We start from the raw sequence: 16,830 nt of genomic DNA, 5'->3' as shown, positions 1-16,830 counted from the left end.
ACTTAACCACTTAAGACCCGGACCATTATGCAGGTAAAGGACCTGGCCAGTTTTTGCGATTCGGCACTGCGTCGCTTTAACTGACAATTGCACGGTCGTGCGATGTGGCTCCCAAACAAAATTGCCGTCCTTTTTTCCCCACAAATAGAGCTTCCTTTTGGTGGTATTTGATCACCTTTGCGGTTTTTATTTTTTGCGCTATAAACAAAAATAGAGCGACAATTTTGAAAAAAAATCAATATTTTTGACTTTTTGCTATAATAAAGATCTCCAAAAAATATATAAAAATTATTTTTTCCTCAGTTTAGGCCGATACGTATTCTTCAACATATTTTTGGTAAAAAAGCGTTTATTGATTGGTTTGCGCAAAAGTTATAGGGTTTACAAAATAGGGGATAGTTTTATGGCATTTTTATTAATATTTATTTTTTTACTACTAATGGCGGCAATTATCATTTTTTTCCGTGACTGCGACATTATGGCGGACACATCGGACAATTTTTACACATTTTTGGGACCATTGTCATTTTCACAGCGAAAAGTGCTATAAAAATGCACTGACTACTGTGAAAATGACAATTGCAGTTTAGGATTTAACCACTAGGGGGCGCTGTAGGGGTTAAGTGTGACCTCATATGTGTTTCTAACTGTAGGGGGGCGGGGTTTGACTTGTGATGTCAGTGATCGTCTTTCCCTATATCAGGGAACATACGATCACTGACATTGCCACAATGAAGAACGGGGAAGGTGTGTTTACACACACCTCTCCCCGTTCTTCAGCTCCTGTGACCGATCGCGGGACACCGGCGGCGACTGGGTCCGCGGGTCCTGCGGGCACGGTCACGGAGCTTCGGACCCGGTCATGTGCGCGCGCCCGCGACCCACGGCTGAGCTCTTAAAGGCGACATACCTGTACGTGCCTGTGCCCAGCCGTGCCATTCTGCTAACGTATATAGTTGGTAGGGGGTCCTTAACCACTTTAAAACCGCACGCCGTCATATGACGTCCAAAAAGGGGATCTGTTATCCCGGGTGGACGTCATATGACGTCCTGTACGTTGTGCGGGGATATCTGAATGATGCCTGCACCTAGAGGCATCATTCAGATATCATTTTGTTCTGGCGGCGATCCTGCGCACCGTAAGAACGATCATAGCGGCGGTTCCACCGCTTGATCGTTCTTATAGGCGGCGGGAGGGGACATCCCCCCCTCCTGCCACCATCCGGTGCTTCTCCGGTCTCTCCTGTCCTATCGGGGGCCCGGAGAGATGATCGCCGTTCGCCGGATGTGCAGCATAGAGATGACTGGTGACCAGTCATCTCTATGACCGTCGGAGGCCCGGGCGCAATGTGATGACGTCACGCTCGGGTACCCGTAAGTGAACAAACCGCAATTGCGGCTAGTAAGAATGAGATCTGTGAATTTTTTTCACAATCTCATTCTTTCCAGCCTGGAGGAGAGATGTGGGGTCTTATTGACCCCGCATCTCTCCTTAAAGAGGACCTGTCACACACTATTCCTATTACAAGGGATGTTTACATTCCTTGTAATAGGAATAAAAGCGATCGAAAAAAATAATTAAAAAAAAAGTGTAAAAAATAAGTAAAATAAAAAATAAATAAATAAAATTAAAATGCCCCTGTCCCCGGTAGCTCGCGCTCAGAAGCGAACGCACACGTAAGTCCCGCCCACGTATGAAAACGTTGTTCAAACCACACATGTGAGGTGTCGCCACGTGCGTTAGAGCGTGTGCAACAATTCTAGCACTAGACCTCCTCTGTAACTCTAAACTGGTAACCTGTAAAAAATGTAAAGCGTCGCCTACGGAGATTTTTAAGTAACGAAGTTTGGCGCCATTCCATGAGTGTGCGCAATTTTAAAGCATGACATGTTAGGTATCTATTTACTCGGCGTAACATCATCTTTCATATTTTACAAAAAAATTGGGCTAACTTTACTGTTTTGTTATTTTTTAATTCATGAAACCATTTGTTTTTACAAAAAAAAGGCGTTTGAAAAATTATTGCGCAAATACCGTGCAAGATAAAAAGTTGCAATGACCGCCATTTTATTCCCTAGGGTGTCTGCTAAAAAAAAATATATATATATATATATATATATATATATATATAATATTTGGGGGTTCTGAGTAATTTCTTGGCAAAATAATGATGATTTGTACATGTAGGAGAGAAGTGCCAGAATAGGCTCGGTATGGAGGTGGGTTTTAAAGCCCGGTATTGAGGTGGTTAAGTGGTTAAGGATCAAACATGAGAAGTGGAGATCCGCCAAGCGATAAAAGAATTTGTGCAAATTCATGAAGCAGAAACAACTTTAAGACCATTACAATGGGAAACATTAAAATGTGTACTGCGGAGTCTAATTCATTAAACATGGAGCTAGATTGAAAGCAGATACATCGCTTAAAATATCCCATTTACTAAAATAAATTTCAGTATTAGAAAACATACATAAGCAAAATCCTATCCCAGAAAACCTAATTCTACTAACAGATAAAAGTATTGAGTTACAAACTTTATTGAATGAACAGACTTTATAACTTAGGGACAAAACCAGGGCCCTGTTCTATCAACATGGGAATAAACCTGGGCGATTATTAGTGAGTGCTTTACAACAGCGGCAGCCCTCAACTTCTATAATTAAAATCCAAAAGGCTTCTGGGTATATGACATATGACCCTATAGAAAAGACGCTTAACACATATTATTCCAAGCCTGTTTTACTGGGGGAAACTATGGAAGAATTGGAACGAGACTTCTCATCAGTGAAATACAAAAGGTTATATCCACACTAGTGCCGGGCAAAGGCCCAGGTCCAGATGGATATACTATTTCAGGCAGCTCTGATTCCTATCCTTAATAGGACGTTTAATTCTATGTTTGCCTCTTAATCCCTAAACCTGAATAAGATCATATGATATGTAATAACTATCGACCAATTTCCCTTACAAACCTAGATTTACGTCTCTTGAAAATGGTTGCGAATAGACTTACGCCTGTTGTGTCAACATATACTTATTTAGATCAATTTGGCTTCACAATGAGTCGGGAGGGAGGAGACAACACAATAAAGACAACTTAATGGAATATGCCCAGAAGCATTCCATCTCATCATGTCCCTTTATCAATAGATGCCGAAAAAGCATTTGATAGGGTGGGATGGTGCTTCCTTAAAGTGGAGTTTCCATCCCAAATTTTTTTTTCATTATTGTGCTCATTAGACCTAAAAAATAAAAAAATAAAAAAAAATGTTTTTGCTCATCTGGAAATGCCTGTTGCTATGCAGTCCCACGAAATCTGCCTTTGGAATCACCTAGGATCCTGACATCATCTCCCTCTAATGCTCCTGGGAAATGTGTGTCATCATTTCCCAGGATGCAGTGCGCTACCCAATTATCACTCCCCATCCAAGACTTCCAGGGAGTAAGTGCTTGTGGGCTTCACAATGCCCACAAGCAAAATGACAACGGTGTGGACATAGTTTTATAAACTATCTTTTTTGAATAACTATGCAGGGCGGCGGCGGATTGTAAAATAGTAAGTGACCTGATTTATATTATGAAAACGCATGATGAAAGGACATACATTTAAAAAATGCTAATTGTGGTTGGAACCCCGCTTTAAAGAAGCTCTGAAACATTTGGGGTGGGACCCTGACTTTTACAGAGGATTATGGCTTTGTATATAGCGAATACATACAAATGGAATGCTTTTGGATTCTATAAAGATATCAAAACATATATAATAGTAATGGAACCACAGCTATTCGCAATCATTTAGATATTGAAGGGAATTGAGTCAAAGGAAAAGAATATGAAATGTCAGTATATGCGGATGATTTATTAATATAAGTATTAATGTTACCAACCCGATAGTGACACTACTAAATCTTATATATGAATTTAAACGCTTTGGTGTAGTAAGTCATTTTAAAGTTATTTACGATAAATCAGAGGTGTTAAATATATCCTTATCAAATAAAGTTAAAAAACTCCTTCAAGAAAACTTTTCTTTCAAATGGCAAGAAATAGCAATTAAATACCTGGAGAAAATATATTCCATGGGACATGGCCAAATTACAAGAGCTAAATTATTCTCCGATAATCCGTAATGTTATAAGATTACTTCAAAAGTATGATAAATTGGTTTACTCATGGATTGAGCGGATTAATATAGTATAAATGTATATATTACCAAAATTACTATATGTATTTCAAGCAATACCATTGTCCCCTCCAATTAAAGAGGAAGTAAACCCTGATGGTTTTTTTTTTGTTTTAATTTTTTTTTTACAAAAATTTACAAAAATACATTAATCACTTGTAGATGTGGATAGTATAATACATTTTCAAGACAAAAAAATGATACAATGTTAAAGATATCTCTCTGTCTAACTATACTCTTCCATCTGTATTGTACCCCATAGCTTATCAAATTTAACTTTTTTAAATAATATATTAGTTCATTAAATCCTTTCATGTTCTACATTCACTCCACCCCCCCCCATAGGATTTCCAGACTTCAAAAGTCATAAGTTCCATCTCTAACTATCTATTAATACCTTTACACTGCTTTATACATATAAGGATGAAAGCAAGTTATTTGTAATTGATACTTTCACAAATAGTAAGCATTATAGAAATAGTTTGAAATCAACCTGTCAGCTACACAAACTTGCCAAAAACATTTCCCTGTGGTTATTTAACAATTATTTGTCACAAATATACAGAGCTAAGCATTTCTTCTACAGCTATTTACATCTAGCCACGACCGGATTTTCACTAAAGCCTATAGACATGATACTTTCATCTTTATATGTGTAAATATAATTCACTGTCTGCTTACTGATGAGGCATGTGACATTGACTCAAAATCAGACTTCTCGGCACATTGCAATAATTAACCAAAGTGGCCAAATAGCGCTTTTAGGCCCCATACACACCATAGAATCCATCCGCAGATAAATCCCATCAAATGGGTTTCAGCGGATAGATCCTATGGTGTGTACACGCCAGCGGATCTTTATCCGCGGATATATCTCCCCTGGGATGGATTCCAGCAGATCGGATATTCGCTGACATGCACAACAAATCCATCTGCTGGAATCCATCCCAACGGATGGATCCGCTTGTCTGTACAGACTCACCGAATCCATCCGTCCGAAGGGATCCCCCGCATGCGTCGTAATGATTTGACGCATGCGTGGAATTCCTTATATGACAGCGTCGCGCACGTCGCCGCGTCATAATCGCGGCGACGGCGCGACACGTCATCGCAAGAGGATTTCGGCGCGGATTTCAATGCGATGGTGAGTACACACCATCGCATGAAAATCCGCCGAAATCCACGAGAGGATTTATCCGCGGAAACGGTCCGCTGGACCGTATTCGCGGATAAATTCTATCGTGTGTATGGGGCCTAGGTTTCTGAGTGTTCATCTTTGGGAGGAACTGCCTATCACTTCAACCTAGGTGCCTTCTGTTGCTTTGTGAGTACTAATAATTGAGGAAGGCACTGCTGTTGCAACCAAGATGAAAGTTGAAGCACATCAAGGTGGGTATTTAGGCAGTCATGCGCCCTTACATAAACATGTCCCCTAAATTAATTATTTAGCCAAAGACTAGAGGCACAAACCTAATACACCAGAGAACAGAGCCCAAGCGTAATGCTCCTGTCAGAGAGTAGAAGCCAAGTTCAAAGCTCCAGAAAGTGAACAAGCTCGAACAGACAGCAGAGGTCTGATTTTAGTGTTCTGGAAAGAGAACAGAGGCCCAAGCTCAACACTACAAAAAGAGAGGGGAAAACAGTGGTTTCTATCTCTTATATCTATATGTTCATGCCAGAGGGCAGGGCCACAAGCACAATATTCCAGCTAGACTAAAAAAGCCACAAGCCTAATGCTTCCAGAAAACACCAAAGGCCTCAGTTTAATGCACCAACAAGAAAACAGAGCCTTAAGCACAATGCTCCAACTGCAGATCAGAGCCCTACACACATAAGTAGGTGCTAGGATTAGTTAGATTTAATGCTGGCTTACTGTGTTCAGTGGAACTGGGATGTTTTGCTAGGTAAATTTAGCTTGCCTCACTGTAACCAATGTGGCTGTAATGATTGTGTTAGGTAAATTTAGTGTGCTCACTGTAACCAGTGCAATAGATTAATTAGGTCAGATCAGTGTTCAGTCCGGTAGCTCCCTCTGTGTTCTGAAGAGTAGGAGAATTCTCTGGAACATAGACATGGAGCTTTGCAGATGGCAGTATTAATATGTATGCAGCCATGGCCAATCCCAGGGAGCAGGGCCATGAAGGCTGCTGGGAAACTGCATAAGTACTCTCGGAGAATTAGTTTCTGTCTTTTCCTGCAGAGGATCGGTCCAGCCTGGAGGGCTGCTCCATGTGCTTGCTGTTTGTGGGGTCGTAGGAGGGCAACTGAGAGCTGACTGAAGGGATGTCTGCTAAAGATCTAGTCTGATAGCACCGAAAAAAGGTGTCGCTTGGAAGTTGGAAGGACGAAACCAACTGTCCCTGGACATTTTGTGAGTACAGACTGCTGTGAGAGATCTTAAAGACTTTTGGGCTGCCGCCCGGCGCCAACTCCTTGTGCAAGAAAGTCAGCTGTGTGTTTCTTTAAAGGGGACATTGGCTGGGGTCCTGAAGAGCTCAGTCTATCTGATTCTAAATAAAGAAGTCCACAGTTTGCTATACGCAAAATAACTTTTGCTTCAGCTTTACATTTAACTGTTTTCACTACAAAGCCAAGTCCACAATTTGCTATAAGCAAGGACTTTTGCTTTAGCTCTTCAGAAAGGAGGTAATTGTCATCAAATTGTACATAGCTTCTGTTTTTTGGACTATCCCACTAATTCCCTCAACCCTATCCAAGTTCTCCAAAAAATAAAAACAGCAAAAACAACACCCCTTGACTGGTTATTGAGGAAAGTGTGGCTGAGATTGTGTACCTGGCTGTGGGGCAAACAACAATTAAAGAGCCCAGGCAAAACTCCAGCAACTCCTTCAGGAGTAAGCGCTACATTCATGTTCCAGACACAGCAGAAACCTGAGCCCAATGCTCCAGCTACACAACAGTAGCAAATTGAGGACAACATGCTGCTTCTGTAGCTAGTTGGCCAACAAGCCCATTAAAACTATAGGAACAAGGGGGGTAATCCACAAAGATCCGGCGTAACGTAAATTTTACCATTTAAGTTACACTGCCTTAAAATTTCTACCTAAGTGCCCGATCCACAAAGCACTTACCTAGAAATTTTTGGCTATGTAACTTAAATTCCGCCGGCGCAAGGTGTTCCTCTTTTCATGGGGGCGATTCCCATTTAAATTAGGCGCGCTCCCGCGCCGGCCGTACTGCGCATGCTTGTGACATCATTTTCCCGACGTGCATAGCGCGAAATTACGTTACGCCAAGCTTTGTGGATTGCGACGGGTCAATAAAGTTGCGTCGAAAAAAAAAAAAAGATACGGCGAAAAAAAAAAATTCAAAACAAAAAAAAAATCGCGTCGCTGGACAGAAGGGTCTGTTTTTACAAGGTGTAAACAGTTTACACTTTGTAAAAGCAGCCCTAATTTTGCGTTTGCAAACTAAAACTTACGGAGAAAAAACAAAGCGTAAAAGCTTCGTGGATCTCCGTAAGTGCTAATTTGCATACCCGAGGCGGCATTTCGACACGAAATGCCCCCAGCGGCGGATGCGGTACTGCATCCTAAGATCCGGCAGTGTAAGTCCCTTACACATGTCGGATCTTCTGCCTAACTATGGAAAACTGATTCTGTGGATCAGTTCCATAGTTAGAAACAGGGATACGACGGCGTAACAGCAGTTATGCCGGCGTATCCCTTTTGAGGATCTGGCCCAAGCTCTCCATATTAGCTAGTGGTCGAAAGACTGGCACATTGAACATTCTTGTGTGCAGTACTATGCATTACCTACAGTTTTTCCGTTTCTAACTGGATACAATTTACAAAAATGCATACTTTTGCTATTTGTAAAATAATAAACACCATACTAAAAATGTGTTACATTTAACTCTGCCTTAACTTCAGTTTTGAAAGGCTGTTCAGGTTCCTCTTCTATACGGAAATTGTTTGCTTTGATTTCACTGAACACAATGAGCTTTTCACAGTGTGTATTAGTAGATGTAGCAACTCAAACCCTGCCATATTCCCTGGCTGGGAGATGTCCAGCTTCATCTAGCTCTTACCTCCTCAGCATTACTGTCCCTGGCCTACACATTTTATTCATTAGATTTCAGTTGTTTTACTCACGGAGGCACAGCATCACGTGTGGGCATTGTAAAGGACAGTTGGCAAATATGCAAATACCGCCTACCTAGGAATGTCCGTTCGTCCAGACTGACATGCATTGATTTTTTCAAAATGCCTTCAAAATGCCTTCCGAGGTCCCACCCAATGCTTGCATCAGGCTTAAGGGCAGTGTGGTGTTTTCAGGAAGCTAGGTTCAGCTACCTGTCACCCCTTCTACCCAGTACCCACCATGTTCTGCCTGCACTGTATGGAAAAAACAAAACGAGTCCCAGAGATCATATGTCTGGGTCTAAAATAAGGCATGTGATGAAAAAGAAAAGGTCTTATTTTAAAAATGTTATTAGATCGTTGATAAAGAGGAAAATGAGGAACCTGGGAAGGCAAAATATAAGCAGATTAAACTTCAGCTTTAACCACTTCAGCCCCTGGTCAATGACCGGGCCACTTTTTGCGATTCGGCACTGCGTCGCTTTAACTGACAATTGCGCGGTCATGCGACGTGACTCCCAAACAAAATTGGCGTCTTTTTTCCCACAAATAGAGCTTCCTTTTGGTACTATTTGATCACCTCTGCGGTTTTTATTTTTTGCGCTATAAATAAAAATAGAGCGACAATTTTGAAAAAAAATGAATATTTTTTTTTTACTTTTTGCTGTAATAAATATCCCCAAAAATATATAAAATTTTATTTTTTTTCCTTAGTTTAGGCCGATACGCATTCTTCTACATATCTTTCGTAAAAAAAACGCAATAAGCGTTTATTGATTGGTTTGCGCAAAAGTTATAGCATCTACAAAATAGGGCATAGTTTTATGGCATTTTTATTAATATTTTTTTTTACTAGTAATGGCGACCTTATGGAAAACACTTCGGACACTTTTGACACATTTTTAGGACCATTAGCATTTTTATACCGATCACTTAGTGCTATAAAAATGCATTGATTACTATAAAAATGCCACTGGCAGGGAAGGGGTTAACACTAGGGGGCGAGGAAGGGGTTAATTATGTTACCTGTGTGTGTTCTAACTGAAGGGGGGGTGGGACTGACTTGGGGAAATGACTGATCGCTGTTCATACATTGTATGAACAGACGATCAGGCATTTCTCCCCCTGACAGGACCGGGAGCTGTGTGTTTACACACACAGCTCCCGGTTCTCGCTCTGTAATGAGCAATCGTGGGTGCTCGGCGGTGATCGCGCCAGCCGGGCACACGCTTTGGGACCAGGGGCGAGCGGGGGGCGCGCGCCCCTATTGGCTGATTCGCGAGATGACGTATATCTACGTGATGTCGCGCAGCCGTGCCGACCTGCCGCAGTATAACTGCGGCGGCTGGTCGACAAGCAGTTAATAAATACAAATTTTTTGCAGGTAAAAAAACTGTGCATTTAATATTTTTTTCTTTAAGGAGCCTATAAAGCTTTGCACCCATGGTCAGCAGATCATGGGTGCAATCTCAGGCTCCTGCAGACAGTCTGTGTAGCTGTCTGCCCATACCTCCTATGAGCAGGCAGTTACTTAATGACAGGAAGAATCAGTGAACTACTAGAGCGCTCACCAGCGCCCTGGTAGTTCATTGAGAAGTACAAGCCATCAACCACAAAGACTGTCGGGAATTGTAGCTCATACATTCACAAAACTCTGTGAATGATGTGGCTGTGTGGGCGGAACCCAGCATGGCCATGTTCTTTTAAAATTGTGACAGCGGGTGTGGGGAGAAGATCCTTGACCTATGTCAATTGGAAGGGAGACCGGGGAGAAGCTTCAGGAGCAGGAACATCGTACACGTCCCACTTTAAAAATGCATAGTTACATAGTAGGTGAGGTTGAAAAAAGACACAAGTCCATCAAGTCCAACCTGTGTGGGTGCTTTAATGTTAATGTTACATTGTATATCCCTGTAAGTTGTGGTCATTTAGGTGCATATCTAATATTTTTTTTTAATTATAGATTCTCCCCGCTGAAACCACTGCTTGTGGAAGATAATTCCAAATCCTTACTGCTCTAACAGTAAAGAACCCTCTACACAGTTTAGGGTTAAACCGCTTATCTTCTAATTTTAGTGAATGGCCACGTATATTTTTAAATTCCCTTGCACTGATTTTTTTTACCCCTATTGTGGAGTCACCAGTACAGTATTTGGACTGCTATTCTATCATTAATTGATGCACATAGTTTATTATGGTTTACACACCACTTTTACCTCCAGGTATGCCTATAATAAGGCTTACCTGTAGGTACTGGAAATATCTGCACGGTACTGGAAAAAGCTGCACGGTTTAATAGAAATTTACCATATACACTTGCGCCAACATCATCGGCGCATGCGCACTAAAAAAAGGGCACAATCATGCCATCTCTATAGGGCCCATGCCATGACAGTCGGCTGCCGCGTACATGTGCGGACCCGAAAGGAAGAGGGGTAAAGATGGACACGGCCACCAGCGGAGACATTGCAGGCTTTGTTTGCATTTACTTTGCAGGGGAATAAAGAGGAAGTAAAACCCATCAGGGTTTACTTCCTCTTTAATATGAATGAACCTTTTTCACACACGTTTGTAATGATCACTACAGAGATATTTGTTTTGCGCACCTTTGAGTAAATATTTTTGTAATTCCTTTGTGTCCGGAATATAGGCGGCTGAATTATCTTCTTTTGCACTAAGCGCACAATTTGTTCTGTGTATACATTTACAAAATTGTAATAATGCACACTCTTTTTGGCATGTGGAATATATTTTAGACATAAAAAAATAAAAACACACAAAGCTAGTGTGAAACTCAGCACTAAAAACCTAAAAGTTGCACAATTGGTGTACAGACACTCATAAATATTTTTAGTGATATAAAAGAAACATAAAATAAATGAATAATGTAAGAAAGTCAATCTTGATAAAATGGTCTGAAGGGTGAACCCCTTAAAGGGGAGTTCCACCCACAATTTCACTTTTTAAATATAAATACCCCTGTAATACACAAGCTTAATGTATTCTAGTAAAGTTAGTCTGTAAACTAAGGTCCGTTTTGTTAGGTTGTTACAGCATTTAGATAGTTTATAATCTAGAAATACACCGTGGCCATCTTAAGTGTGGACATCATGAAGCCAGACTGTATGACTTCCTGGATTTCAGCTTTGCATATCTCGCACATGCTCAGTGCACAAGCAATGTAATAGGTTTCAGTCAGGTTTGTAAGGACTACTGGGAAACATGATGCCTATCCCAGAAACCCTTGCAAATAGCCTAGGCAAATAAGGAGGAGGAAGTAATGAAGGACTACAAAATAAAGGTATTTACAAGCAACAAATTAAATAAAAATTGTCCATTCTGAACACTATGAGATTAGAGCATGCAGCACAGACAAACATAAAACAATGGGTGGAACTCCTCTTTAAGTGAGTCTCTGGTGTTAATGCTGCAGATGGTAGCGAGGCTGCTTCAGGCTGGGGACCCAGAGACTATGAGAAATAGGAGGGCAAGAGAAAAAAAGAGAAGTGCCAGGCCACTGCTAGTGCAGTATTATTTTATTTAAAAAAAGGTAATGACAGTATAAAATGCACTCAGTGAGTGGGGGGCTTGCCAGCTTCAGCATGTGAACAGAACCGCCAGTGAATCCCTTGGATGTTGAGCCACAAGCGCCGTGTGTCAGCGGGGAGCTGAAGCCTTGATGGAATGCGGGAAGACGCCGGCTGGGTTACTTGGTGTGGAGTTGATCCGGAGCTGTCAAACTTAGGTGCCGCCTACCGCTGTGTTTGGCAAATCAGAATGCATTTCGGAAAGCAAGGCCACGCCTCCTTCATTAGCTGTTTCTCTGACGCCAACCTCAAGTTTAAATAGGGGTTGCAGTTAACCCAGTCTGTGCCGCAAGAACGGCTTCAGCTGGATTAGCAATCACAATAAAAGTAGCTGATGCGGTCAGTGCATATATATAAAAACATGTACAAAGTATTATGAGTTTGTGGTGGTGAAAATAAACATTTGTATGAGGTACAGTAGGTGAACCAGATTTTGTGTCAAGCTCGCTCTCTTTCTCGGCGAGATTGAGCACCTACGAGCCCCATCGCGGGAGCCAGCGCCGAGCTGGCTTGCCGCGATGGAGACAGAGCCGTCATAGAACGACGGGAGATCCGACTTGGATTCCCGCCAATTCTACACGTGTGCGGCGTTTGTTATGAATCCTGAGGGGGAAGTCCCCGCCGGATTTTAAATAAAAATCCGGCATGGGTCCCCCCCTCAGGAGCATACCGGGCCCTTAGGTCTGTTATGGGTTGTAAGGAGAGCCCCCCTACGCCGAAAAAAACGGTGTAGGGGGTCCCCCTACAATCCATACCAGACCCGTATCCAAAGCACGCTACCCGGCCAGCCAGGAAGGGAGTGGGGACGAGCGAGCGCCCCCCCCCCCCTCCTGAGCCGTACCAGGCTGCATGCCCTCAACATGGGGGGGTTGGGTGCTCTGGGGCAGGGGGGCGCACTGCGGCCCCCCCACCTCAGAGCACCCTGTCCCCATGTTGATGAGGATAGGGCCCCTTCCCGACAACCCTGGCCGTTGGTTGTCGGGGTATGCGGGCGGGAGGCTTATCGGAATCTGGGAGCCCCCTTTAATAAGGGGGCCCCCAGATACCGGCCCCCCACCCTAAGTGAATGAGTATGGGGTACCCATTCACCTGCAAGAAAAGTGGTAAAAACACAAATAAACCACACAGGGTATTAAAATATTTTATTAGTCTGCTCCGGAGGCCGCCCCCTGTCTTCTTTATTAGCTCTTTTACCAGGGGGAGCTTCTTCTTTGACGTCTTCGGGTGGGTGGGGGCCGCCGTCTGGTTCTCTTCCACCGCGGGGGGGGGGGGTGGCATGCTCTGTACCTACCCATGTGATACCTACCACGTGGGTAGGTATCACATGGGTAGGTACAGAGCATGATGGGACTGTGAGGCCTATATAGGTCCGATGCAAGGCGCGCATCCGTCATTTCAGCGAGAAGGACCGGCGTGTCAACATCGGGAGAAGAAGAGAAGTGAAGAACATGACGTCACAGCACGGAAGAAGAACTCACAGCACGGAAGAAGACGTACAGCACGGAAGAAGGGACCGGACTGCGAGACGAAGAACCGGGGTGCGACGAGTCAACAGCGGAGAGCGGCGAACATAGAAGGAGACCCCCCGGATAGCGGAGAAGACCCGTCGGGATAGCGGAAGAAGAAGAGCCCCGCCGAAGACGCCGGAGGAAACCCGCCGGGGGGGTGGGGGCTTTTTTAAAAGCCACCCCCCCGGCGGTGGAAGAGAACCAGACGGCGGCCCCCACCCACCCGAAGACGTCAAAGAAGAAGCTCCCCCTGGTAAAAGAGCTAATAAAGAAGACAGGGGGCGGCCTCCGGAGCAGACTAATAAAATATTTTAATACCCTGTGTGGTTTATTTGTGTTTTTACCACTTTTCTTGCAGGTGAATGGGTAGGGGTACGATGTACCCCATACTCATTCACTTAGGGTGGGGGGCCGGTATCTGGGGGCCCCCTTATTAAAGGGGGCTCCCAGATTCCGATAAGCCTCCCGCCCGAATACCCCGACAACCAACGGCCAGGGTTGTCGGGAAGGGGCCCTGTCCTCATCAACATGGGGACAGGGTGCTCTGAGGTGGGGGGGCCGCAGTGCGCCCCCCTGCCCCAGAGCACCCAACCCCCCCATGTTGAGGGCATGCAGCCTGGTACGGCTCAGGAGGGGGGGGGGGGGCGCTCGCTCGTCCCCACTCCCTTCCTGGCTGGCCGGGTAGCGTGCTTTGGATACGGGTCTGGTATGGATTGTAGGGGGACCCCCTACGCCGTTTTTTTCGGCGTAGGGGGAACCCCTACGCCGTTTTTTTCGGCGTAGGGGGGCTCTCCTTACAACCCATAACAGACCTAAGGGCCCGGTATGCTCCTGAGGGGGGGACCCATGCCGGATTTTTATTTAAAATCCGGCGGGGACTTCCCCCTCAGGATTCATAACAAACGCCGCACACGTGTAGAATTGGCGGGAATCCAAGTCGGATCTCCCGTCGCTTCTATGACGCGCTTGCTGGGATGTGCTGTCACTATTCCAGTGAGTGCGAGATCTCGGCACCATGTCGCCGAGTATCAGCGCGACGCTGTCGTGCTAAAAACACAATATCACAAACACCTACTGTAGATGTGTGTTATATATATATATATATATATATATATATATATATATAGAATAAGTATAGAAAAATATATATATTTAGAAGTAAAGTAGATATATACCCGCATGTGTACTATCATGTATACATGCAAATCCAATACAAAAAGATAAATGAAAAAGAAAAATGGAATATATTTTGGATCATGCCATATGTTGTAAAACAGTGGGGCCAGTGTACAGAAAAAGCAGAAACCCGTAAGTGTGAAGCCAGTCTACATAGCCAACAAACAGGTTCATGTTTTATCGTTTGGACACATGAAACAAGGAATACAAAGGTATTCCAATTTTACCAACCTTTCTTACTTCAGCTAGACATCATCAATGGCTTCTTAGGCACGAAGGTTAACAATTCAGTTCAAATAAGTATTGTACAAAAATATTACTGCAGAATGGCATTATAAAATGTCTAATAGCATCTTCATGGCATACACAACTTACCTGCCCATAAAAGGCCACCCTAAAATACGTTCCTAACAGCCTCTTTCCAGTCTGCATGACCTCCAGAATTTTTGTATAGGCATTGTGAAGAGTCCTGTAGAGCTGTGTAAGTTTCTGAGAGAAACAAATACAACAAATTAATTTACAAGATCATATATTTGTAACAAACATAATATCTGCATCACATTTGAATTAGGCTTCCTCCCCATCAATTGCATATGACAAAGCTGATTCTCCCAAATTTGGTATTTGCAGAAGTACCAAGACTAAAAACAGTTCGAGAAACCAAGACTAAAACCAGTAGCACACGCAGACACCATATGATGTTTGAGTTTATGTGAAGATCTCATTTGAAGTTTGCTTTAAGGACCTAATGTACTATTTAAAGCAGAGGTTCACCCGCACATGACACTATTTCCCCTTAGATGGATGCTCGTTTTGTCTAGGGGAATCGGCTAGTTGTTTTAAAATATGATCCGTACTTACCGTTTACGAGATGCATCTTCTCCGCTGCTTCCGGGTATGGGCTGCGGGACTGGGCGTTCCTATTTTGATTGACAGTCTTCCGAGATGCTTCCGACGGTTGCATCCATCGAGTCACGATTTTCCAAAAGAAGCCGAACGTCGGTGCGCAGGCGCAGTATAGAGCCGCACCGACGTTCGGCTTCTTTCGGCTACGAGTGACGCGATGGATGCGACCGTCGGAAGCCTCTCGGAAGACTGTCAATCAAGAAGGAACGCCCGCTCCCGAAGACCCATACCTGGAAGCGACGGAGAAGATGCATCTCGAAAACGGTAAGTACGGATCATATTTTAATACAAATAGCCGATTCCCCTAGACGAAACGAGCATCCATCTAAGGGGAAAAGATAAAAAAATATATAATTGGGTGAACTCCCGCTTTAAAGCTTGTACTAAAAATGTTTATGTTGCTTTTAACGCATACCCCATAACTTTGTTTTTGTGTATAGATAACATACAACATTAGCAACCAAGTGACATTTTGTTTTTATTTGTTGACTTAGCACATATAAAATGCAACACTGTTCAACTGTAGATACAGTATCTCACAAAAGTGAGTACACCCCTCACATTTTTGTAAATATTTTATTATACCTTTTCATGTGACAACACTGTAGAAATGCAGACCAATTTGATGCAGTGTAAGGCGTATGGTCTGAGCAATGACAGGCTGACCCCCCACCCCTTCAACCTCTGCAGCAACGCTGGCAGCACTCATACGTCTATTTCCCAAAGATAACCTCTGCATATGACGCAGAGCATGTGCACTCAACTTCTTTGGTCGACCATGGGAGGCCTGTTCTGATTGGAACCTGTCCTGTTGAGCGGCTGTATGGTCTTGGCACAGGGCTGCAGCTCAATTTCACTGTCCTGGCAATCTTCTTATAGCCTAGGTCATCTTTATGTAGAGCAACAATTCTTTTTTTCAGATCCTCAGATAGTTCTTTGCCATGAGGTGCCATGTTGAACTTCCAGTAAAGAGTGAGAGTGAGAGTGATAACACCAAATTTAACACACCTGCTCCCTATTCACACCTGAGACCTTGTAACACCAACAAGTCACATGACACCGGGGCCCAATTTAGACATTTTTACTTAGGGGTGTACTCACTTGTTGCCAGCGGATTAGACATTAATGGCTGTGTGTTGAGTTATTTTGAGGGGACAGCAAATTGACACTGTTATACAAGCTGTACACTCACTACTTTACAATTATAGCAGAGTGTCATTTCTTCAGTGTTGTCACATGAAAAGTTATAATAAAATATCACTTTTGTGAGATACTGTATATGTGTGGAAATGTGTTATTTGATTTGTATACAAAATATTGATGATAAGTGTTTGTATAAGTGTTACTTGCAAAGCACTGAAGAACA

General features: G+C 43.3%; 1 protein-coding gene across 2 annotated transcripts in view; it reads right to left on the bottom strand.

Annotated features, from left to right (window-relative positions):
• Nucleotides 1–16,830, bottom strand: part of DOCK11 (dedicator of cytokinesis 11) — a 333,222-nt gene that overhangs the window by 62,058 nt on the left and 254,334 nt on the right. For both annotated transcript variants that reach the window (XM_040323688.1, XM_040323689.1), the window contains one exon: nucleotides 14,934–15,047. In XM_040323688.1, coding sequence (XP_040179622.1) covers nucleotides 14,934–15,047 — 114 coding nt within the window. The remainder of the gene's footprint in view (nucleotides 1–14,933; nucleotides 15,048–16,830) is intronic.

This window comes from Rana temporaria, chromosome 9 (genome assembly GCF_905171775.1).
Source record: "Rana temporaria chromosome 9, aRanTem1.1, whole genome shotgun sequence".
Classification (NCBI taxonomy): Eukaryota; Metazoa; Chordata; class Amphibia; order Anura; family Ranidae; genus Rana; species Rana temporaria.
The sequence above is the reverse complement of the archived record's forward strand: the minus strand, read 5'-3'. Positions and strand labels throughout refer to the sequence as shown.